The sequence below is a fragment of the Podarcis bocagei genome (genome assembly GCF_964188305.1).
Source record: "Podarcis bocagei genome assembly, chromosome: 4".
NCBI classification, from domain to species: domain Eukaryota; kingdom Metazoa; phylum Chordata; class Lepidosauria; order Squamata; family Lacertidae; genus Podarcis; species Podarcis bocagei.
In genome coordinates, this window is record NC_138128.1 from 40,873,697 (window position 1) to 40,899,972 (window position 26,276).

The 26,276-nt window shown below is 42.7% G+C and overlaps 2 protein-coding genes across 2 annotated transcripts in view; one reads left to right on the top strand and one right to left on the bottom strand.

Annotated features, from left to right (window-relative positions):
- On the top strand, window positions 1-24,697 carry EHHADH (enoyl-CoA hydratase and 3-hydroxyacyl CoA dehydrogenase). Its single transcript, XM_081192599.1, has 7 exons — window positions 1-282; window positions 6,483-6,586; window positions 9,277-9,452; window positions 9,814-9,925; window positions 10,749-10,853; window positions 17,840-18,181; window positions 22,097-24,697. The coding sequence occupies exons 1-7, from the start codon at window positions 209-211 to the stop codon at window positions 23,365-23,367; spliced, it is 2,184 nt and encodes a 727-aa protein (XP_081048725.1). The 5' UTR covers window positions 1-208; the 3' UTR covers window positions 23,368-24,697.
- MAP3K13 (mitogen-activated protein kinase kinase kinase 13) overlaps window positions 1-26,276 on the bottom strand; it is an 85,463-nt gene that overhangs the window by 52,295 nt on the left and 6,892 nt on the right. The window lies entirely within an intron of this gene.

Sequence of the window (26,276 nt, forward strand, 5' to 3'; positions counted from 1 at the left end):
TGGCAAGTGTGGGTCCAAGCAGGCGCGAATTCACGATTTGGTGCCCCAGCTGGAACCTCCCCCTCGGGTGCAAACGGGGCCAGCCTCCTCCCCAGCCCATCATGGAGTCTGGTTAGTCCGGGTTTTCTGGTTCCCACAGGAGCCGCCTTCTTCTCTGTGCTGCTTAATCCAGCTCGAAGCGTCTCTTAGGCTCCGTCCGCGCGAGATCATGGCTCTGTACACGCGGGGATCGGCTGCAGTGGCCGTGATTCGACTGTGTAATCCTCCACTCAACACGCTCAGGTAATTTGCAAGTGAAGACTTCTCCCATTCTCGGGCTCCTGGTTGGCGGGTGGAAACTGCTCGCCTGCAGATTCGACCCCAGAGAGCGCCTTTTTTGACCCACGTAGCAGGATCGGCCCCTGAAAGCGAGCGAGCCTGCATGCGCTTCTGCTGCATGACTCGGAGGGTCGCTTGCTGTCGCACTCAGATTCTGCTTGCAGGCTTCCCATAGGCTGGCCACTGTGAAAACAGGATGTTGGACTAGCTGCTTATGTTTACATGGAAGAAAGTCCCGTAGTACTCGGTGATGCTTCCTCTTAGGTGCATTGGATCGTAAGCAGAGCCTTTGCACTCTTACTCTGATTTGTTTAGTAAAGGGTAAAGGGACCCCTGACCATTAGGTCCAGTCGTGGCCGACTCTGGGGTTGCGGCGCTCATCTTGCTTTATTGGCCGAGGGAGCCAGCGTACAGCTTCCACGTCATGTGGCCAGCATGACTAAGCCGCTTCTGGCAAACCAGAGCAGCGCACGGAAACGCTGTTTACTTCCCACCGGAGTGGTACCTATTTATCTACTTGCACTTTGACGTGCTTTCGAACTGCTAGGTTGACAGGAGCAGGGACCGCGCAATGGGAGCTCACCCCGTCACAGGGATTCGAACCGCCGACCTTCTGATCGGCAAGTCCTAGGCTCTGTGGTTTAACCCACAGCGCCACCCGCGTCCCCGGATTTGTTTACTTCCAAATAATTGTGACTAGGACTGCAGCCACAACTAACTTCTTGCTTGCCAACCCTAATTTTCCAGTAGTGCATAAACCAGCATGATATTGAGATGTTTTAGTTTGGTACTGCAGAGATACTTTCACCCTAGTTGGGTGGTTAGCTTTGTTTTCAAGTTTAACAAGCACACACAAGCAGCGTGGGGACCCTAAGTTATGGCTTTCCCCCTGCACTTCAGAGTTTCAACCCTGAATTTCCTGATAGACAAAAGATACCATATATACATGAGACATGTGAATTACAACTGTTTTCCAGCCTTTAATTCCAGACTAATACAAAAATTTCCCTATTCTTAAATACTGTTTCTTGCCTGCAGCAAAAGTTAGTTCAAATCAGCATGGGAAATCAGCACCCACACACTCTCCTTTTCTTTTTTTCTTTTTGCCTTCCTTTATCCCTTGTGGGATCAGTGACAGTGGAAATCATAAACTGGCAGATTTCTCCCTGTCAGGATCTGGACTTTAAACCTACCACACTTATGCCCTCCTGGCACTCTGCCCCACAGTTCCTCCCCCTCCAAAGCTTTGCTTTCTTTCCTGTCTGCCAGTAGTTTACAGCCTCAGTCCTGTTTTCCCTTCCTTCCTCCTTCTCTCCCTCCTTCCTTCCTTCCTTCCTTCCTTATTTTTATTAAATGTTTTCTTGTGATACAAAGGTATGTCATGTTTTCTTTCTTGGCTCTTCTCTTCAACTGTTTGTCTTCACCATGCTTGTTTCTCAAGCTACAGAATTAGCTAAATTCCTTTTGCTACTCTCTTTATCAACTTCCGTAGCACTCAATTGTCCTTTCATTATACAGAGCTTCCTGGTTTTGCTTCATTTTGCCTCAATTCTCTGTCTCCTTAACCCTTTTATTCAAACCTGGTTTTCTGGCTACCTTTCCTTCATGGTTCTGTTTCTCGGTCCATTGACTACGCTGCACCCATCTTCTGGCTGACCTCCACTTTCCTATGTCATAGGGCTGCTTCCCATATAAGGTTTTCATCACAGCTAAACTAACAACTTTTCCTACCCTCACAGAAGCTGGACTACAAACTGGTCAGTGTGCCTTGAATAACTGGACATTCTGTGGCACCACACCAGCACAGATTGTAAACAATAGAAACGTTACTGCCACAAGTGGAAGGCAATATAGATAGTACAGTACTTGAGAACTACAGTTTCACCTACAAACATTTGTTGATCAAGTAGAGAAACTCTCCTAGCTGTGCAATCAAGGGGATGATTGAAGTATGTAGGAAACACTGGCCTGTGAGTGCTCCAAATGGAGAACAGCCTTTACTAAAGGTGTCATGGACTTTGAAGAAGCAGGAACTCAGGGTGAAAATGATAAACAAGCTAAGAGGAAGGCATGTTTAGCAAACCCTCACTGTGATCAACTCCCACCTGGAAACCTATGTCCCCACTGTGGAAGGAGGTGTGGATCCAGAATTTGCCTCCAGAGTCACTTACGTACTCACTGTTAAGACCATGTTCATGGAAGACAATCTTACTCGGCTACGAGTGATCGCCAAAGAAAGAAAGAAAGTATAAGGCAATAATATGCTGAGCAATCTTCAAAATGTTTTACAAAGTATAAATGGTATATTACATATTTTGCATAATTCTGCTTCCCAAACTAGAGTTTCAAAATAATTTAGGACAGCTTTGTGCTTGTGCATGGACTGAGATGACAGTAGGTTTGTTCTTTGACAGTGAACCCAAAGAGATACAGAATAGCCAGAGATGTGTATCTGTGCCTGACTTAGCAATATGCTTTGTGTAAGTCTTTGGCCCCTGTCCTGGTCCTCTATACTGACTTCCTGGTGTGGACCAACAACTTTGCACCATATTGTCTTCCACAGCTTCATAGAGCTGTTATTCCATATGCATTCCTCATTTTGATCCTACCATCATCATCTGCAGAGAAGCTGCATAACAAACATAGTCTCCATCTGCCTGCTCATTATCTCCCAGGAGCTAGAACACAATTCTGTATTCACTTCTGAGTCCCAAAGCATAAAACCTTGGTTGTAGAACTCAGATAGCTTTATTCATTCATTTGGGACATTTTATCTTGCCTTTCAGTTGGCTGCTGTCAAGGTGGCTTTTCTTTCGTTTCAGGGCTGTGTGGGCCTATAATGGAGTCACCACCTCACCCAGAAGGAAAAACTGGGAATTCCTGTCACATCACATGTTTATGGGTACTTATGGGTCACAAAGAGATGTACATGACTAAACAACAAGAACAACAATGTTCAATAAAGATGAATTTGCATGCTGAAAATGAACTGACTGCCAGCAGCTATTGTTACTACTACTATTACAGTCAGTCATGTCACAAAGCCTATGAGCCAAATAGTGTAGGTAGCAGCCTAGCCTGAAGTTACATTGGAGCAAAGGAGAGTATTCCTTGGATCACATTTTCCTTCTCATTACAGGAAGCAGGAAGCAATCATCTTAATTCTTTTTTAAAAAATATATATGTAAAATTCCACTTTTAATGGTAAAGATCATCCAAAGAAAAGGAAAAAGTCATGGGCTGAGAATCTGGTTAATATGTAAACTCAAAAGTCTTGTGTTTTTCAGGACTTTGGATACTATTAGGTTGAGCCAGGGTCGTGATCACGTTATAATATACTGGGTTACTGCTTGCTATTAAATAGCCTGGTTTTCTATTCCATGTTGAACAAGACAGTTTCGGTATGGAACCCAGACTTAGCCTTTTGTTTTCCAGTGGTAAGATCGTTCCGTAACAATTGATACATAAACAGATAATTAGCTGCAATGCGTTGATGACAACTGTGTTTCTGTATTTTAGCTATAAACTAGTTACTTCAAAGGCAGTGTAAAGATTGTCAGAGATGAAGCTCCATAGAGAATGTAAAATGTCATCTTACTGAGTTTGTTAAAATGACTCCAAGAATACAAAGCATAAGGCATCATTGGTCCATCTAGCTCAATATTGTCAACACAACCAGGCAGCATCTCTTCAGGTTCTTAGGCATGTATCTATTTCCAACTCTACCAGGAGATGCAAGGGATTGAACTTGGGACTTTTTGCTCCACCACTGAACTATACAGCACCTCCCCTTAATTCTGGCCAATGTTGGTAGATCTCTGGGCAATCATCTGTGTGGGTTTCCGACTCACAGTAGTTCAACAACAACAATACAGCTCAATATTAGACTATTAAAATGAAGAAAACTGGGGGGTGGATATTTTTGTGAGAGGACTTAGCCCCTGTTCTGGTGAAAGCAAAAACTTAATATACGTATTAGTTAGTAAGTGTAAGAGCTCCCTTCCCTGCCTATCTTGCACCTGACTCCAATTGGTAGATCTTGGAATTTAAGTAACAAGCAAGGTAGATCCTGCAGTCTACATATTCCTGCAATATAACATTTCTGATATATTTTCTGTCATGCCACATTTTGAAATGCTGAATATAAGAAATAGTAGCCTAACTGCCCTCTCCTATGTATATTTGCTTGGAAGTAAGTCAAACTGAGTCCACTAAGGCTTATTCCTAACTAAGTGTGCATATGATTGGAACCATAAGTCATATTATCCCTGACTATTTTTGAAAAAACAATTTGGCATTGCTAATGCCCAACCATGTTATAGGATTTGCTTTACGGATTCAAACTGACTTGCAGCAACTGCTTAAATTCTCCCACACAAAGGATCATGGAGCCATGCTATGGAATTGTGTATGTTGCAAGAAAGAACCCCACAGGTACATGCTCTACACTTCAGAAGTACAAGAACAGACATGCAGTAAGGGAGCTGAGATTCTAATTGGGAAGGTGTCCAAACCACAACATATAACTAAACAAATTAGCATTGAACTTGGGGGAAAACTCCCTTATCTATATCAATATGTTGAAATGTTCACATGATGCAGTAGTGTTTTTAAATTAAAGTTGTGCAATACCTGTCTGCAAAACACACTTACTCCCCGTTTACTCTGGGGCACATCATTATAAAATAATCTCTGTGTAGGGTGTGTTATGTTTACTGTGATGTGAGATGTGTAGCACCGGTGTTTTTCACGTAACAAATCAGTCAGCCTGGGTTCAAACTGGTGTGTTCAAATTACTTTAAGATTACTGCATCTTCAGTTTCTAATTGTGACTTTCTGCTGGCCTTGAAGGTGGAAGAAGTAATGGGGAATCACCACAGTTTTGAATTTATTTCAAAGTTTTTGCTGCCATTTTAGCTCCCTCTAGAGGTAGTTCATATCTTTTCAGACTTCATGCTTTATCAATGGCCCGGTATGCACATAACAGTAATCCAAATGATGGCTTACTGTGAACAAGAAAGTGTAATAATAATAATAATAATAATAATAATAATAATAATAATAATTTTATTATTTATACCCTACCCATCTGGCTGGGTTTCCTTAGCCACTCTGTGTGCTGGTGCCCAGGGAGAAAACTGCAGCCGCTTTGTTTCCCCCCCAGCTCTGCTGCTGCACATTGCAGAGCACAACCACAGCACTGTCTAGGATACATATTTATGTACCTATGTTGTTTGTATGGCTACTGTTTTCCCCATAAAGGGAGGTCTTTGCAAAAAATCACCTTTTCACTAAATACTCTAGAAACAGCTCTGTATCAGTATAGCTACTTCATGTTTCTTTAGAGTATATTGCCTGCTGTTCATCATCAAGCTTCTATGAGAACAAAAATTCAAATATTCTCATGTTCAGTCACACCTTCTCACTCCTCTCTTCTCCTCATACCCAATGACTTCTTCCTTCTTTTTCTGCTTTGACCATTTTGTCGGACCTGACCAACTACTGGCCTCAGTCTACCCACAGAGAAGAATGACATGGTAGAATACTGAAGTACTAGACTGGATTTTAAAACTTCAGAATGCAGATGCTGCTGCTGTATATTTGTAATATCCCCATGCATAAACAAAATAAGACAATGGTTGCAATTTAAAACAAACACCGCTGCATATCAGGAGAGGGATTCTAGCCCAGCCTACTTCTTGTGGTGTTAGATTTTACTTACCAATAAAGTTCTGGGGTTTTTTTTTACATAGGAGCAGCATTCAGAAATTGTATCCCACACCTCCACCTTGAAGTAATATTATCACTTTTCCATCTAGGGTCATTATCACCTTCACCCATCTCTTTTTGCTCATGTGTGGATCAGGCCTACAGTTAGCTTCAAACTATGATTGGAGGGAGGCACATGGAAGAGCATACAATTCTCAGGCTTGGCCATCCAATTGCCATTATTTCTGAAGAAATACGTTACATGCACATTGGTTTTACCTGTGGACTCAGCATAACATCTTTGTATAGTTCAGGTCAGGTTAGAATGGTTAGAACCCTCGATTGAGAGTTCCCAAATAGATTCCACATGATTTAAAAAAAATATTTTAAAGATTTGTTTTATAACAAATCAGATATTCCCCTAACGCTTTCAGTGATTATTTTCTTTATTTTAGCCCTCCAACATTACTGGCTTTAGAACGAGATGTGAAGCATGCAAATACTGATCCCACTGTGAAAGCTGTTGTGATTTGTGGAGCAAATGGGAAATTCAGCGCAGGTAAGAGCCTTTGAACACATGCTTGTGTATCACCTTTTTTCTGCTCCTGTTAAAAATTAATATGTTTCGCAACTCTACACTGGTACCATGGATTTGCCTGGAATCAACCTTATTCTTAGAATTTACTGAAAATAATCCTGGCTAATTAAATGCCAGTACACTTATTCTGTACTAGCCATGCTGTACTAATGAAAGTAGAGTTTTGGGTACCTTTCCTTATATCTTGTGATGTCTATTGATCCTTTAACAGACCATTATTTTTAAAGGACCATAAAGTGATTTTTCTGTAACTAAAATAGAGAACCATTTCTCAGAGTTCCAAGAACTGAAGACTCATATTCATTATAGTCTCTGATGACATCAAACATTATTGTTTTCCTCTCATTCACTAATCTAGCAGTTCCCAAATATTTTTGTATGATGGCTCATAACCCTAATTTACTTGGTACAGTGACCCATCGGTTTATTGTCACATGAATTTTGGACCATTTGTCTTCAGCAGCCATCAATTTCTGGCATTCCAACTGTAAATTCGTGTATTTTGTAATTATGACTTGAAGTATCCAAGCAAAAGTGTACTTAACATTCCTGATAATGTGGAATTTGTTGAAAAGGTTAAGGAAAGTGTAACCCCATCCAAAGCAGGCAACTTACAAACTCAGGAGTGCCAGCTTGGCCCCACGACCATAGGTGCCCGGGGCTGTGGGTGCCTGCAGCATGTATGGCCCAGGCACCGAAATATGTGAGTGCTCGGCCCTTTAATTTGGTGAATTTTGTGGGTGCTTAGGCAACCAGGGCCCCAGGGAGCCAGCACCTATGTACCAACTCATATAACCCTGCTACCACATTTCATCTTCATAGCCTGACTCACAAACGTAAAGGTAAAGGGACCCCTAACCATTAGGTCCAGTCATGACCAACTCTGGGGTTGTGGCGCTCATCTCGCTTTATTGGCCGAGGGAGCCGGCCTCATGTGGGTCATGTGGCCAGCATGACTAAGCCGCTTCTGGCGAACCAGAGCAGCGCACGGAAATGCCGTTTACCTTCCCGCCAGAGCAGTACCTATTTATCTACTTGCACTTTGACGTACTTTCAAACTGCTAGGTTTGAAAAGATAGGTACTATCAAATAGCAATAGCACAGGTATTGCCTCATCAACTAGCTTAGGATATTCAGTAGCAATTGAGTAATGTGAGTAACATGAAGCCAAAATTCAGATAACCTCACTTCCCCAAAGTTTTCTTTGAGAATCATGTCACGACAGTTCACTGAGTTGTTGTTCATTTTGCACAGACAAAGACAACCTTGTAAGATCAGTTACACATGGGTTTCACATTCACTCAAACTTCTGCTTCTTCAACAGAAAAGTAGTGGACAAATGTTGGCAGAACAAACTTCAAATCACCCTTGGCTAAACTATTAACTAACCCTGGCAGCAGATCCAGTGATGGTTTGCCAAAAGGTGCTCTTTAGAGGCAAGCCATAACAGTCACTCAAAACAGCTCCCCAAATGAGCACTTTGTGGCAAACTCTCACTGGATCTGCCGCCAGATGCCAGAGCAGTGTTTTTAAAAAAGTAAGACTCAAGCCTTTCCTACATTTGGTTACAAGTGACAACAGAGCATTATAATATGCCAACAAAACAAAATGCTGTTAGAGGTTTCATCATACCAGTTAAGTATTAAAAGCAATAATTAATTTGGGTTTGCTTATAAAACCCAGTGACCCACTTGCACAGGTTTGGAAAACACTGCTCTAACCTGCCTTTATCTTGACCTTGCTTTTAATGGCTACATTTGCCTATGTTAAAGTTTACGTTTTGTTGGCCCTTTTGTGATTAATTGGATCTGTTTGCATCATCGACTAAACCCTAGAACTTGCTAACCATCTAACCCTTGTATCTGGTTTTGTGTTAACTCCACTAGTGATTAAATTTTCCTTGATTGTCAGTAGATGTTGAATGTAATTGGGCACAGCAGATCAATGCAAGATCCTATACTAGAGACCCATAGTGGGAATTCTTATTGACTTGACACCTGCCTGTATATAATTTATGGAATGAGTTCTTTGATTTTGTCTCTTAAAAAGCATTATGAATGTCTCAAGAGCAGGTTCACTATCTGCTATGCAAGTGTAGTTCCATTGCTTTGAAAGACTGACCACACGACTGAAAGTGAACAAAAAGCTACCCTAGAAACCCACAGATAACCTTCCATGGAGCAACGCCAGTATCCACCCTTAATAAATTACCCACTAGATATATTACATCTCAACACAATTTTTGTAGTCTGTTTTTCTGCCATGAAATTTTGCTTCAAATGGCATAGATTTCTGCAAAGTATGATTCAGCTAGGCTATTTTCTTCTAGTTTTCATACATAAGTTTTTCCTAATAAAGCAATATGGGAATTTCAGTGGTTCCACAATTACAAGTGGCTTCTCCATTATTTGTGGCTTCTCCATCGCCAAGTTCTGCAGAGAGTCCCAAAGACAGAAAATGTAGGATATGCTTTCAGGAAACAATGTTTGTACACCAAATTGAATCTTTAACATCTGTACTTTTCACCCTTCTTGAAGTCTGTGAATCTGCCCTGTTGTTGGTTGTCATCTACCAATTTGAAGAAGGGTTTATCTGGATAGTTTATTTGAAGGGATTGTATATATATTCATGGTTTTGTTCAATTTCTTTAGGTGCTGATATCAAAGGATTTCCCAGGATCGGTCAAGGAGACATGCCCAGCTTGGAAGCAGTAGTTTCTCTGATAGAGAAGAGTGAAAAGCCAGTGGTGGCTGCTATTGAAGAGGTGGCTTTTGGAGGAGGCCTGGAAGTAGCACTGGGCTGTCATTACAGGATTGCAAATAAGCAGGTACAATGATTTTTTAAAAAACAGCTTAAATAGGTCAGCTTGTTGGAAGGGCTCCTTAATATATGTTCTCTCCATAAGTTTGAACTTGGAATATTACCTTCAACCCACACACCACCCAGAGACCTTAGAGTCATAACCCAGGTAAAGGATACCTATGTATCATTAAAGACTATGACATCATTGATAAATGAGAGTGATGTAGCTCCACATCCCCGCCCCCTCTGTTTTCATTCAGTTTTGTTTGGTTTTTTGTTCTTGGGTGCTATTGAAGTGTATGTTCTTGTTTAAATAAATAAAAAATATATTATAAACCCCAGCAACTCTCTAACCAAGCATCACAAATATCCAATCTTTGTTCTAGGCTCGGGTAGGTTTACCTGAGGTCACAATAGGCTTACTTCCTGGTGCTGGCGGGACTCAACGACTTCCCAGACTGATTGGAGTACCAGCTGCACTTGAAATCATCACCACAGGTAAGCTCCTCCAGATGTGAATGCTAACCATACAGGTGTCAAGTATATTAATAGCTGGATAACTATACTGACATTACAAGATAATGCAAGTGACATGTTAGAAAATGGCCATGACAAGCACACACTATGTATAAGGTCCTAAGTTCGATCCCTGAAATTTCTAAGTAATAAGATGTATATAAGGTCACAAAATTGGACATTCAGACTGTTTTGGGTGGAGTTGCACTCCCCTTAGGAATCACTTCACAAGTCCCATCAGTGGAAGGATTTGAGCTCGCACAACAGGGTTTCCCGACTCTCCTCCCCCATGCCCCCCCATGGCTCTGGGTTAGGGTTAGGAGAACACCCCAGAATAGTGTGGGGGGAGAGGAGAGGGAGTGATGATTCCATCTGCCAAGCTGCAATTTTGTGCAGACAGAACAACTGGAAGAGCGTGGCATTGCATTGCGCCCTATATTTCTATCCCACTTTTTAGCTAGAGTCCTCAAAGTAGCTAACAACATTTATAAATGCAACAGATACACAAAGACCCACATGCTTAAAACAAACAAACAAACAGACCAACTGGAACTGGCTGCAGATATTCCTTCCGGCATGGCAGTTGCTATAAGTTGGCTCAGGGTGAGGGAGTCCAAGTGGTATAGATCCCAATCTTGTCACTGCCTGCCTCCCTTGTTCCTTTCTTCCTTCCCACAGGGCAGTTGGTGTCAGGTAACACTATGCAGATGAGGGGCAGAGAGGGGGCAGTCCAACTGGAGCAAACCCTGATGTTGTCTTGTCTGCCTTCCTCACTCTCTTCTTCCTTCCCACTTCTTCATGCCAGGAAGACATGTGCCAGCAACTGAAGCGCTGAAACTGGGAATTCTAGATGGGGTTGTGGAAGGAAAAACAATCGAAGCAGCCATAAACTTAGCAGAAAGAGTAGTAGGTAAGAGTTCTTAACTGTATTGGGCAGCAGCATAAAACATGAGGCATGACCTGAAGCCCAGCCTTAATATAAGCCATAGACAAATATCAGTAAAAATATTTATTTAGCAGAGCAATCCTATGCATGTTTATTCAGAAGTGTTGAGTGGGGCTCCTTCCCTGGTACATAAGTGTGCATAGGACAGGAACCTTACTAAGGTACAACATTGGAATGGTACAAAGCCCTGATACACAGGATAGTTAGTGGAAAATAATAAGACTGTATTACCAAATCATAAATATCCATACAAAAATCCTTGGTTAACTTGATGCCTTGCCAATTAACTGGTGGAGCTGTTTTATGTTTTTGTTTTTCAAATAAAGCTATAGGATTCTGAATATCGATGATCAAGGGATTCCAAAAACATTGCTTATAATCACATGACTAAGGTAGGAATTCATGCAGCCTTGGTTGTCCTTAGTTAATATAACCTTGTTCTCATAGGGGTGGAAGAGCGTTCCCTGAAGTGTTACTCCAGTTGTTCGCATTTATTGCTGATCATGGAAAATTTTTGCTGGACCTTTATTGTCTTATTGTTTATTGTGTTTTTATTTTAACATATTCAATGTTAGGTAGTATATAAATGTTGTAAATATATGTCTGAAAATAGTAATTCATGTCAGGTGTGGGGAACCTGTGGCCTTCCAGATGTTGATGGACTACAACTCCCATCATCCCTGACTGTCCTTGGCCATGCTGGCTGAAGCTGATGGGAGTTGGGAGTCCGGAGAGCCATAACTTTCCCAGTCCTGTAATATTTGCCATCATAGCACTGAATGTCCTCCTGTGTTCCACCAAGGCTCTTTGCCTGGGTCTGCTAAAAGATAGGAGTTACAATACCCCTGGCAGGCCAAAAAACACGGCTCAAGGCTTTGGAGGGTGTGTGAAACCCACTCCCAAAAGAGGTAAACACTCCCCAAGGAAGATTGGGAGCCTTCCAAGCAAATACTTTCTATAACCTGCACAAAACAATCTGCTATGCTTCTAATCTGGTTTTGCAGTTATGAACTTCTTTCTATGGTTAAACTAAATCTTTCTGTTTCCACCATTTGCAGCTAAAGCAGTTTCCATATATTTGTCTGTTTGCTTCTTTGTTGATATCCAGGCATCTGCTGTGCAGTGAGTTAAAGGACAAACGCCAGCAGGACCCTACAGGAGCACCTGAGGCCTGTCTGAATCACTGAGCAGCACATTCCTTGGTGCATATACCTCGTGAAAATGTGTCTATGCGGAGTCAGTGTCAACAAATGGCTGGCCTATAATTTTGGAGTCAAGCGTCATTACTGCCAGTTGTAACGAAAATTGGTTATAAATTTTAAAACAGAGGGCACGCTTGTGACTGAGTGGGTCTAATAATCACACAGTCAAGAAACTCCTATTTTACGAAACACAAGCAAGCTTAATGCGACAAACATAACATGGCCAACAGGAGACTAGCAGCACAATCCTATATATCCCTACTCAGAAGTAAGTCCCATTGAGGTTAAGTGGTGCCACTGGCACTTACCACAGTTGGAGTAGCACAAACACCAGATTGGCTGCACTGGTGTGCTTGTGTAGCTCTGATCTCATTGCTGCCCTGTCCGATACCAGTAAGTGACAGCAATACTGCTGTGGGAAGGGAGGCTGTACACTCCTGCCCTGTGATGCTGGTCATTCCTGGTAAGAGAGTATAAGATTGCAGCCAATGGCTGCCATCTTGTGCAGGCTGTCGACATGCGGAGTCTTTCATGAAGACTGAAAAAAACCAACCACTAACTGACTTATGAACTGATGAAGAAAGGTGGTGAACTAAGCTAAAGGGTGGGAAAATGAGATACTAGGAGAAACCAAAATGGACAAATTCATCTATTCTTACTAGGGAATAAATTCCACTGAAACCAAAGGGGCTTGCTTTTGAATAAACATGCACAGGGTTGCCCTGTGATCCTGTTCCACAGATTACTCAAGTGGTGTGCAACTTGCACCTCTGTAAAAAGGAGGGGGGAGTATTTTCAATTCAGCTAGATGTCTCGTGAGCAAGGAACAGAAAACGTATTTGGGGGGAATATGTTTGCATCAGCTGTTTTTAACATCACACTATTCACTTTGTCCACCTGATGGCACTAAAACCTGGAAAATAATGCTGCTTTCAGCATACAGCAGCAAATACCATCAATTTATCAGAGTTCCATAGTTCTTTGTGTTCATGGAGGCAGCTACTGTGCCATTGTTCAGATGAAGTCTGAACAGTGGCTGCCTTTTAATACTAGGCTTTTTGAAGGAATGATGGGGCACAAATGTAAAAAAAAAATAATGGTTACCATTTAGCTGTTGGTAATTCTACCCGTGACACAACAAAGTTCGGAGTGTTTCAGCGCCCAGTAATTTGTATGTCTGAGGAAGGTTTCCTGCAAAGCAGACCTTACTGTAATTATGTTGCCATAATTTTTCAATGGTGTTTCAAGTGGAGTTTGGGGGACGTGAGCCTCCAGCTCTTGTCTGGGTGGGTCTCCTGCCAAAAAAACAAAAAACTCCTCATCGCCTCTAAGAATCAAATGGAAAAGATCAGTAATTGCTGACAATAAGTGTGTTTGCATTGGGTTTGGGGTAGGGCTCAGATGCACTCCTATAGACTTCCGGGTTGGCGCGATCGGGAAATGGCGGATTCCCTCCGAGCTCCGGGGGGAATCGGCTCAGCGGTGGATGGGTCTTTGCCGTGCCGGCGACACGGGGACCCTTAAAAACCGCAGGCGCAGAAGCCTGCGGACTGAAGACTCGGTGGGTGCCTTAAGCGCCCCCCCTGATTCGCAATGAGCCTTTTTAAAGGCTACGGAGGGGATACAGGGGACGGCGTGGCACTGAGAGTCGACCGCTACCGCCGCTGAGCGAAGCCGCGAGCCATAACTGGAGAGCGCTGACTTCCTTCCTTGAAATTCGGACTGAAAAAAGAACCCGTGAGTAATTTGGAACTGAACTTTAAAATTTTTACCTTCTGAATTTGAGACGACCGGGGGGTGTGCCAAAAGGAAGTCCCCACACCCCCCCTTGCAGACGATCCAGAGCAACGAAATAAGAGCTAAGCTGGAGTGCCTACCCTGTAAAGGGTGAGTTTTAAAAAGACAGTAACTTCCAAGATTTAGAAAGGTAAATTTGAGCAGGAGAGTGGAGTGTTGGAAGAGTCTTTGTTTTGTGGCAAACAACCCTCCCTCCCGGGCCCGGGAGCGACCTGCTTTGGAGCCTGTATAGAGGAGCAGAATTTGACAGCTGTCAAAAGCTGTCAAATGGACTATTAATAGTGAAAAAAATCGCTGTTTAAGACCCCTCCGGATTAAAAGGAGTTACAATTGAACTAAAATTTTGGGAAACAAAGAAACAATAATAGGACAGAGGATTGTTGGAGAAAAGATTACTCAGTAACCAGATTCCCTCTAGGGGGAATTCTGTGGAATTACAATGGCTGTGGGTGGAAAGATACTGAGAGAAATCGAAAGGATGTTTTCACTGGTGGGAACCTTACAGGAGCAGACTACAGCTATGAGTAAACAATTGACGACCTTGGATTTGGAAACAAGTAGTTCTGCTGAATGTAATGAGGGCCTGAGTGAGAAAGAACCCACAGCTGAATTCGAAACTATAAACAAAGAAGAGGAGAAGACAAAACAAGAAAGAGAACAAGTTATCTGGGAAAATACTAACCAGAAGCCGACATCTGGAGAACACAAGCAAGGAGACTATTGGATTAAATCTACTTTAAGCCTACGAAAGATACAGAAGACGAAAGTGGAGGCCCTGGGACTTTATGGAATTCAGGAACTCGAAATAAAGAAGTACAATTGGGGCCTCCACATAGACTTCGATTTTGACTATCACCAAGACTTAGGCCTTGTGGAAATTCCTCAGCAGTTGCCTTTAAATATGGGAAGAGACTATGGACTGATTGGATTGATGGTTAAGGAAATCTTTCGAGACTCGATGATAGACAAAAAGGACTACCAACAAAATTGGCGGAGAGGGACTGAAAGAGATTTGAGAGCCTCGGATGTGCGGAATCCAGGCTAAAAACTGTTATTTTGGACATGTCTTGGGAAAGGACGCAAAGCGGGGATGGGAGGGAGGGAAGTACTTAAATTTAAACAACACTCAAGACCAGGGGGTTTAGTAATAAGAAAATTATGTAAGAAAAAATGAGAAATCGAGGGAAGAGAATTGGGGTCCAACTTAGGGAAAATTTATTTTTGTTTTTTATAAAAGGACTAATACTAAGACGGAAGAAATGCCAACTTGCTGACACAAATCTGGGAACAGGGATGCAGGGGAGGGGGTGGGGGGAAGTCAAGGACTAGGGTTAGAAAATAAGATTTTCGGGAACTATTCATGTTTGTCGTTTTTTATGTTTGTTTTGGTGTTATGTGTGTTGTTTGTGTTTATATAAAATGTGAAAACCCAATAAAAATATTTAAAAAAAAAAAAAACAGATGCACTCCTATAGCGCACATTTCACTACCTACAGTCCACAGATGGTCCAGATGGTCACCTATGGCAGGTAGGGACAAGTATAGGTTGTGGTATCTGTGGAATTTAAAGTAAGTGGTAGACTGTCACTTTGAGAGGATTACCTCCTGAACATTGATATGTAATAGATATTGATATGGCGTAAAACAGGGGAGGGAAACATCTGGACTGCAGGCACTGGTCCCACTTTGGTCCATGAGGCTGTTTCCCACAAACCATGCCCACCTACCCTATACATGATATCAGGTATGGGGCAGGTATGGCTGTGGATAGAAGGGACCACTTGGGAAAGGAACGATTCTATATTATAGAATAGATGTACTGAACTTGAAGCAGGAGAAATCCCACTAGAAACACTTAACTGGGTTTTTAAAAAATCTTTTGCCAACACCACCACAACAGGAATCTCTCTGCATCAAATTAGGCAAGTCCAGACAAGTACTTTTCTTCAAGGGACCAGATGATATATGGCACTTCCTGGCCATTCTTGTGTTCTCACTTTCCAGTTTCTTCTGCTTCCAGCGGCTCCGTTTCCCTATGGATTGCCCTGCCTTTACAGTGAATCCTAAATAACCAGGTGTTTGCATGTTGTAAATGAGCCTTTTGATATATGCGGTTGAAGTCCTTGTACCATAAGGTGGTATACTGAAATACCTGGATATATTTTCTCATCTTTCTTTTTGTAAAGGTTTGAGAGAGTTATGCCCCATAAATAATACAATGTATATTATCTTGGCTTTTTCTATATTGACAGTAACATGAACTACAAAGAGATCACCCTCATCATTATCAACAATCATGACAATATTTTCTCCTACCTCTATCTCCTAAACAAAAGAAGAAAGAAACATGCAGGGTGTTTCATAGACTACTGTTTTGTAGAACACTCAAAATATGTGATTTAGGATTGTGAATTTAAAATGTTGTGTATTTCTTAGGTCAGATTTCAGGGGAGATGAAAATATTTAATATGGCTCAATTTAGATTGCCTCCATTTTTAATATACTTTTGGAAAATGTAGGATGCTTAAATTCTTTACTGCATGAGGTTTTGAAATTCCTCTCTGCAAGCATAAGGGTTAGAATATCCCTTTTTACACTTTTTTTTTAAAGTGTAAATAAATATTAAATACTCTAGGTAGTAAGTTCCATTGAACTTAGTGTTTACAAGTAAACATACTTTAAAAATACTTATCTGGATTCATTTCAGTCTGAGTCAGGCACAGTTTTAGGACCAAACAATCTTGGTCACTCTGATGTATCCTATGTTGAGAGCAGGACATGGAGAATATGGCTCTGCTTCTGCTTCTCAGTCTGTCAACAGCTTTTGATTCCATTGACTATGGAATCCTCGTAAGGTTGGCAGTTCGAATCTGTGTGACAGGGTGAGCTCCCATTGCTCTGTCCCAGCTCCTGCCAACCTAGCAGTTTGAAAGCATACCAGTGGAAGTAGATAAATAGGCCCTGCAGCAGCGAGAAGGTAAATGGCATTTTTGTGCATTCTGGCTTCTGTCACGGTGTTCCGTGCACCGGAAGCATAGAATCATAGAATCATAGAGTCAGAAGAGGCCACAAGGGCCATCGAGTCCAACCCCCTGCCAAGCAGGAAACACCATCAGAGCACTCCTGACATATGGTTGTCAAGCCTCTGCTTAAAGACCTCCAAAGTAGGAGACTCCACCACACTCCTTGGCAGCAAATTCCACTGTCGAACAGCTCTCACTGTCAGGAAGTTCTTCCTAATGTTTAGGTGGAATCTTCTTTCTTGTAGTTTGGATCCATTGCTCCGTGTCCGCTTCTCTGGAGCAGCAGAAAACAACCTTTCTCCCGCCTCTATGTGACATCCTTTTATATATTTGAACATGGCTATCATATCACCCCTTAACCTCCTCTTCTCCAGGCTAAACATGCCCAGCTCCCTTAGCCGTTCCTCATAAGGCATCGTTTCCAGGCCTTTGACCATTTTGGTTGCCCTCCTCTGGACACGTTCCAGTTTGTCAGTGTCCTTCTTGAACTGTGGTGCCCAGAACTGGACACAGTACTCCAGGTGAGGTCTGACCAGAGCAGAATACAGTGGCACTATTACTTCCCTTGATCTAGATGCTATACTAGCAGTTTAGTCATGCTGGCCACATGACCTGAAAAGCTGTCTGTGGACAAACACCAGCTCCCTTAGCCTGAAAGTGGAGTTGAGGGCCGCACTCCATAGTCAAATTCAACTGGAGTTAATTGTTCAGGGTCCTTTACTTCTAAGCTTTACCTTCTGGACCAACTCTGTGGGATTGGTATTGATGGCACTGTTTTACATGGATCCACTCCTACCTACAGGGCCGTCCAGAGAGCTGCATTGTGAGACTGTGTTTCACCTGCAGACGGACAAGAATTTAATTTTAGTTTATCAGGAAAAGATATGGACTGACTAGTTTTGTCGTCTTGATTTCTTCGTCCCTACAGGACAGCCGTTGGGCCCTCGCAGGCTCTGCCAAAAAGAAACTCCCAAGCTACCCAACATGGAAGCCGTTCTTGATGCAGCTTTTGTGAAGGTGAAGAAGCAGGCCAATGGGTGCCTCTCGCCAGAAATGTGTTTCCATGCTGTAAAAGCCTCTGTGTACCTGCTATTTGCAGAAGGAATTCGCAGAGAAAGGGAGCTGTTCATGTTCCTCTTGACTTCAGGGCAGGCTAAGGCATTGCAATATGCCTTCTTTGCACAAAGGTTGGTGGAGAAGTGGGCATTGCCCAGTGGAGCATCTTGGAAAACTGCAGTCCCTCAGCCAGTCCGGAGAGCAGCTGTGATAGGTAAGACTATAGGATTCCATGAGTTAAGTTCATTTCTTGATATCTTGTTCTCAGTAGCAGTTGTAAAGTTCCTATTTTCTTCCCTGTTCATTCTTAAGCGTCACCTAATTTGCATGCAGGAGATCCAAAATTGGTGTATCACTTCTTCAGTCCTGGCTTCCCTTCTCAGTAGCTGCATCACTGTTTAAAGATCCTGGAGCTCAGCCTTCCTTTGAATCTCATCGCCTTGCTTCTACTTAAGGTTGCCACCTCTAATTCTGGACAGCTTGATACGCCTTTTTGTAAATCTCCCAATACAGGGGGAGAAAAGGAAAGCAATGGCCCATTATCCCTTCCTCTTCTGTGATAAGTTAAGTAGAGGGAGATTGTTTTGCTCAGCCAGTGTAATAATAATGCATTGACTCTATGAAATTCTTGTGTTTGGAATGTGATATTTGAAAGTAGGTCTTCTGCAACAGATGCAGAAGATATTTTTGTCAGGTGTCATGCAGAGGTGACAGAAGGTGCATCTACACCTACACAGCCCATAAAAGCTCCTTTGCTTCTGGCCACCATGGGTAAAAGTTCAGCAAGAAAAAAGGGCTGTCAGGCTTGGGTCTCAAAGACAGCTTTTCCCTTGCACAGAGGCTGTTTACTGAAAAGTACTTAATCATTTGAGGATGTATTCATCCCAATATGTTTTGTTGACAAGTACCTTTTAAGAAGCTTTCATCTCATTGTAGCGAGCCACTCTTCCCATTTTGCCGTCTCCTATTTCTCTCACCCCCCCCAAATAATGCCTTCATTAATTTTTTATACAGGCAGCTGAAATAAAGCTCTTTGATGCACTGCACAGATCTCTCAACAGTCCTTTGCTGCTCTGCATATTGATCGGTATACTCAGTGGGAGACAGCTCTCTAAGTAGCCCAGCCCTCAGCAATGCCCCTTTGATTTTTAAGAGACTGCCAGCCATCTCATCCCTCCTGTATCCCTCCCTCCCTCCCTCCCCAGTTATTAGATACAGGATGTGCTTTGCTGCAGTGGGTGCAACCTGAGCTCTCTGCAAGCTCACCTCAGCACGAGGTAGCCTTGAGGACTGTGGCTTCATATGCCCCTTTGCTTCTTCCACTTTGCAATCTTAATTAACATTCTCTGCATGATTCATACTCCTTTAGAGCAAAAATCTCTATGTCGTCAGTTACATCTGCCAACAAGCCTGAACTCTCAAGTTGCTATGAACTCATCCACTGGAGAACTGACATTCATGTTAAGCAGCATGGAGCCTGAAGCTCAGCACATGTGGGAGGGATGTGGTTTATTGTTCAGTATGCAGACGTAAATGTGTGTCGACCTGATCTGCATTACCACATGGGCTTTGGTGGGAACAGTCTCCATTTTGAGTTTCATGGGAAATCATAAATGACAGGTTTGCTGCTAGACAAGTGACAGATATGCAAAATGGATATGTCTGTTATGGAAATACAGATACAGGTCAAAACAGAAATATTAATTCTGAATTATCATTGGAATGGAATGGAGCAAGAATAGCTTGCCCAGAGGAGGATCTTACTCCAAGCTAATATTAATCTAGAGAATATGTAGTAGAAACACTAGCATCTACCAACATCTGTTCCTCATGTTGGCACCTTATTTGCATATTCTTCAGAGACTACAAAGAACTTTGAAATAAACCAGCACTTTAATTGAACAGTTACAATCTGAATATGTTTCAATACATTTTAAGCCTACTGAATTTTCTGTAACAAGTTTTCCATCATTATACATGGGTCACTGTGCGTTGCTACAAACTTGCTTCGCTGCTTCGAGCAAACTGAATCTGAAATGCTTTTAAGGCAGTGTTGGATGAATTTTGCATGACTGACTGCTGCTTGAGCATATCTGGTGCTCAGCTACCTAATAAATTGATTTGGTCCTCTTTTGCTGTAATATACAGAAGCAGGGTGTGGGTGTTAATTTGTAAGGACAGCATTATTGAAATGAAGGTAACGACACTTGTCTGTGGTGGTTGCAATATATATAACACCGCCTCCCCTGCCCCTGCAAAACTTGAATGTGATCCAAGTCTTCTCTTCATTGCAATGGGTAGTGCTTCATTTGAGTCTGGGCTTCAGTATTAGACCTAAGGCTCTCTTTAAAGAGCCAGTGTTGGGCCCTGCCAATTGATTCTCCATTAATATTCTGCATTAATTAGAACTGGTTTTCTCAGATTCTTCTGAAGCTAAGGTTCTTCTGCGTATAAAGAGACTTTGCATCCTTCCCCACTAACAGCCAAATCTGGAGAGATTCATAAACAAGATCGTGTGTGTATGTGTTTAAATAAGGCGGAATCGTACCTATAGATATAACTATGATTCAGATTTGGTCCACAGCAGTGGGCGGCAGAGTTTTTTTAAAAACAATTTCCCCAATGAGCTCCCCCCCTCAAAAAAAAAGCTGTTGTATACAGGCCCCATGCATACAGGGATCCAGCTGGAAATCAACCATACAACTAGAAAACAACTACAGTGGGAACTGAGGTCAGATCAACTACATTAGATGACCTAGAGGGGGAAAGGACTTCCAGAAGTAGTAGGAAACATTTAAATAGAGACAAACAGGTTCCAGCTTTTCTTTTGTGTCTTTGATCTTGTAAACTCTTTATTGAGTTATTTTTCATCCCACAGTATACTGGAGGACTGAGCCAAATTGCTACCTTGTTTGACCCGCATTACTAGGAATTGATCTTGTTTTACTGATGGCATAATTTCAGCTATTCTTCATAAAGCTGCTTTAGATTAATTTTTTAATCCCTGTGGTTTGTATTTCTTTGTCCAGCTAAAACAAGTCACATTCATAAACCTGATAATATGGGCCATGAGTTTTAAAAATAATTAAATCACTGTACAGCAAAAGTGTTAGTTACATAGTTTTGACCCCTTTAGCAAGCCTCAGACATTGACAGCTGGTTCTAAATATTGTTTATTACAAAGTTTCCTCATTCTGATCTTTGGCCCCTGCAGTACAAAGGGATTTTGATCTGATCCTCATCAGGTAGCTGTCCCAGAACACAGATTGAGAAGCTGTCCAAATATAAAATCAGTGGGCTGAAACTAGAATGTATTGAGCATTTAGCAGGCCAGCCTAGATAGCTATGTCACTGAGGAAGCACCATGTGTAAGGCTCCATAAAGCTTGGAGCAGAAGGCTTTTGGGGAACATTGACTAATAGCAGTTTGATGCAGCCTTTCTGGAATAAATGAAGATCAGTAGGTTTTGAAAGCATGCTCCACATGCAAGAAGGTAACCACCACACTTCATGACAGAAAAGATGGTTAATCAGACAAAAAAGGTCACTTGATTGTGAGGAATTCCTATTCTGCTACAACTTTATGTTGGCTGCATTCTGATATGATGGTACACCATAGTTTGTATTATGAATGCAAGCATCCAAGAGCCTTAGGCTTGCACATTCCCTCATCTTCTTCTTTCTATAGGTGGAGGAGACTAGAAGTATCTAGTGGGGATTTGCAGCCATTTTGTCCAAACCTAATACCTATGATTTGTGTAAAAATATAGTTTGCTGGAGTTTGGCAAAACCGCAACTATGAACTGCTACATAGCTTATCTCCTCCACTCATGCATAGAGGAAGAAAAGGAGGAGTGCAATTTCTAGTAGCTATTGAACAGACTCCCCTATGAAATGCATAATCCCAACTCACTTGCACAGACATTAACGCTGCTTTCCATCTTCAGCCTTGCAGTAGTTTCTTTACTTTTCAGGATGGTAATGTTAATTCAAATGTGGATCTTCTCAATGGTTTCCCCCTCAATTTATTTGCCTATATTGTAAGTTAAAAGATTGCCTAATAAGCTCCTCTCTGTAGAACATTTCTAATTATTCCTTCTCTTTTCTCTCCCTGCCCTTTTTATCACAAGGTTTAGGGACAATGGGACAAGGCATCGTGGCATCTCTGGTCAAGGCTAAAATTCCTGTAGTGGCTCTTGAACAGGATAAAAAGCAATTGGAGCTGGCTAGAGGAACTATCACTGCTCTTTTAGAACGGGAAGCTTTAAGAATGCAACAGAATGGCCAAACACTGGCTGCCTCTATGCCTGGTTTGTCTCAGTTCACACTGGATTTTGGTGCACTGAAGGATGTAGATATGGTTATTGAGGCTGTATATGAGGATATGGCTCTGAAGAAGGAAATCTTCCAGAAGTTATCAGCAGTCTGCAAACCTGAGGCCTTCCTGTGCACGAACACCTCTTGCCTTGATATTGATGAGATTGCTTCTGTCACAAACCGCCCTCAGCAAGTTATTGGTACCCACTTCTTCTCACCAGCTAATAGAATGAAGCTACTAGAGATAATCCATGGTCAGCGAACATCTCCCAATGCCATTGCCACAACCATGAGAGTTGGCAAAGCTATGGGCAAAATTGGGGTTGTGGTAGGGAACTGTTTTGGTTTTGTTGGGAACCGAATGTTGAATTCTTACACTGAGCAAACATACTTCCTCTTGGAAGAGGGCAGTACTCCAGAGGAAGTAGACAAAGCTCTGGGGGAATTTGGTTTCAAAATGGGTCCCTTCCGTGTTTCAGACCTTGCTGGGCTTGATGTGGGCTGGAGATCTAGGAAAGGGCAAGGCCTTACTGGACCCAGCCTGCCTCTTGGGACACCTCCTCGTCAACGAGATGGAAGACGATACAGCCCACTCCCTGATATTCTGTGCGAGAAGGGGAGATATGGCCAGAAAATTGGGAAGGGTTGGTACCAATATGATAAACCCGGGGGAAGGGTAGCAAAGTCAGATCCATGGCTTCATAGTTTTCTTGCTGAGTACAGAAATGCTCATGGTATTTCAGTACGCACCATTAGCCAAGATGAGATCCTGGAACGCTGCCTATATTCCCTTGTCAATGAGGGTTTCCGGATATTATCTGATGGAATAGCTTCTTGTCCAGAAGCTATTGATACCATCTACATCAATGGCTACGGCTGGCCCAGACATAGGGGTGGTCCCATGTTTTATGCTTCTGAGGTAGGGTTACCTACGGTTCTAGCAAAATTGCAGAAGTATGCTGAGGCTAATCCTGACATACCCAAACTACAGCCTACTGCCTTTCTGCAGAAGCTTGTAGCCTTGGGCAGCCCTCCTCTGAAAGAGTGGTCATCACTTGTGGGAACTCAGAACAGCAAGTTGTAATTGCACTGCAAGCAGTCTGGTTTTCCCATTCTAATATTTTTGACTGCTCCAGTCCAGACTAAAACACAGCGCATTGTAGAACACTGTCAGTGTCTCTTCTGATTCTAATACAATGTACACATCTATGTATCCTGCCTATGTGAGTGAAATATTGCTGCTTGCAGCGTGCTTTTTATCATGCCTTCTTGAAATTGTGCCTGAGGGTCTCACTTGAAAACATAATACTTTCATGTCTAATGAAACTACTCAGCCTCTCCATGAGGAGAGCTTGAAAAATGAAGTGTATGTGACTTTCTGCACCCACTGTTTTTTCCTCCATTTCTTTGTTGACTACATTTAAAGTCGACCTGCCCATGAGGCTGGGTGAGGCAGCCACTTCAGGTGCCCACCCCCTCAAGGGGTGTTACCCCCATTCTGCTGCCCAGCTTTGCTGCTGGTCTCCCTGGACTCTGGGGCAAAGAGGGGCTGATGCCAAAGCTCTGTAGAAGGCCTCTTCCCCTGCCAAGTCGACAAAAGGAGAAGCGTTTCTCCATCCAGCTTTGCCACTGGGCAGAGGTGGAGATTCCCACACACACACACACCTGGTGGTGTAGTGGGGCTTTGCGCTGGCTTCTCCTGAAGGGAGGAGCTGATGCAAAGCCCCACTGCCTGGCAGGAGATAGTTCCAAAATAATTCAGAGGAGGGTATCTCAATTTCACCTGCTTCTGATAGCTATCATTCTGACCTTTGCTCTTCCACAGTTGATGTGTGCTAAGTAAAAAAGACCACTTCAAAGATGAAATGCAGTGAAGTGGATAAACACTGCTGAGGAGAAATGTGGCTGAGGAACAGAACTCTCAGCCTTGGAAAGCTCAGTTCCACCTTCTTACACATTGATGGTAGCCAATGAATCTCAGCAACTGATGCTTCAAATGCTCTTCAGTCTAGCGTAAACAAGTGCCTTGTTCTTGTTGTCTGCCTTTTCTAAATCAGTGTCTCCTCTCCTTTTCAAACCCGTGTGATCTCCAAATTCCTCAGTCCGTTTCTCTTACATAATTTGGAATTTCTGTATCAGCAAGTACAGAATAAGTGCCTTCAGGAACATTGATTTTAGGGCCTGCTGGAAATAGTGTATCTCAGGGATTCCATAAGCACCAATGGTGCCAGCAAAAAGGGCTTCCAAGAGTGCCATACCAACCTCTGAGTCTGAATTACAGTGCTGAGGCCATAAGATTGTCCAAACTTTTCTTCTCAGACTAATTATTTCTGGAATCCAGGAAATCAAAAGTAAAATCACCAAGATTAAGCAAGAATTTTTCTCCCTAAATAAAGCTATTTTAATTAATCACATGTGCCTTTCTACAGTGTCCTTTCCTGATCTCACACTCAAAACTAGTATCACAAAGCACCTAGAACTGGGGCTGGGAATCGCCAGCCCACTGGCCAAATTTGGCCCACCAGGCTGCCTCGTTTGGCAAATCACACCGTGGTGAACTTGGGTCTTTGAAATTTCAGCGACTCCTGGTGCAAGGCCAAAATTTGCTGCTCCCCTGCCTCTCACCTTCCATACATCATAGTTGCAACACCATGAGGTGCCCTCTGGGCTCAGCACCCAGTGCGGTGGAACTAGTTATGCTGCCCTAAATCTGCCTCTGGCTACTCCCAGGGCTTGGCCAAAGGGGGCTGTGCAGGCATTGCCAATATGGCAGGCCTCAAGATGCTGAATTTTCTATTCATGATTATTCAGAACAGCTGGTGACATGTATTGGTTAAGAACATTAGACAAGGAGACCCGGGTTCAAATCCCCACAGCCTTGAAGGCGAGGTTTTAGCCAAATGTACCTCATGATGTTTGGAGAATAAAATAGGAGAGGGACTGTGTATGTTCCTTAGAGAATTGGTGGGATAAAAATGTTCTAAATAAATTCAAACAGTGGATTGTGTATCCTTCTCTCATGCCACTCAGCCTTGAAATGACCACACACTATTGCATTAATGTGCTAGCCACAGGATAGTAACTAGAACTAATATGTTACTTTCTCAGAAACAGAACCAAACTATAACTCCCCCCCCCTCCATAATGGGTTCCAGTTCTAAGTAGTTTCTGAAATTCCTTTCCTTTCTCTTAAACCTAGCTGCCTCCTTAGGGTATCCACATATAGCCTGTAAGAGGGTTTTGTGCTTGTTAGACTTTCATAGAAGGAAGAATTTCATGTGTTGTGGCTTTCCCCATCATTGTACTCTGGTGAAGTGAGAATTTGCACGAGCTAGAATCCTTCTGTGCATCCCTTTAAATTATAGACAGCCTCTCCAGGATAGACTTGGCAACCCTTTGCCCCTCTTGCCTGTCTGGTCTCCACTTCTCTGACTTCCAACACACTTTCCATTCTTGGCAACAGTGTATAACCATTCTTAGACCTACTGTAGGTCCTGCATAGCTTGTCTGCAGCCCCATCTTTTTTCTTGCCCCAGTTTCATTCACATCAATGCCTTTGCTGCCATTGTTTCAAGTCCCTTATTTTACTGCCAGTACCTAGTTGGTTCTGTCTCCTAAAAGCTGCCCTGGCTCTCAGTCAACATCCTGCACTGCTCAGTGTTTTGTTTGTCCCTGTTCCTCTCTTGCCAAAACACTAGAATTTCTCATGTCCTTAGACACTGTGAGCTTTTTTCCAAAGCTCTTTCCATCCCTGCCAACAGCTCACAACCATTCCTTGCCTGTAGCCCCATCTTCTTGCATGGCCCTCATTGGACATAATTTCAGCCATTTTCACTGCTTGTAGTTGAATAGACACCAAAGGATGTTGGCCCAACAGAGAGTTCCACAGTCAGTCAAGCAGCAGAAGAGGAGCTTGAGGTGAAGGCTGAGGTGAGATAGGAGTTTAGGAGTGTGTTTCTGCTACCAGTGAAAGAGCCTATGATAACAGCTTTC

Bases quoted from the DNA above. Each gene is read 5' to 3' on its own strand.
- EHHADH (XM_081192599.1), top strand. From the start codon at position 209: ATGGCTCTGTACACGCGGGGATCGGCTGCAGTGGCCGTGATTCGACTG. The intron at 283-6,482 runs GTAATTTGCAAG...TCTTTATTTTAG, and splicing joins CCTCCACTCAACACGCTCAG to CCCTCCAACATTACTGGCTT. The intron at 9,926-10,748 runs GTAAGCTCCTCC...TCTTCATGCCAG, and splicing joins ACTTGAAATCATCACCACAG to GAAGACATGTGCCAGCAACT.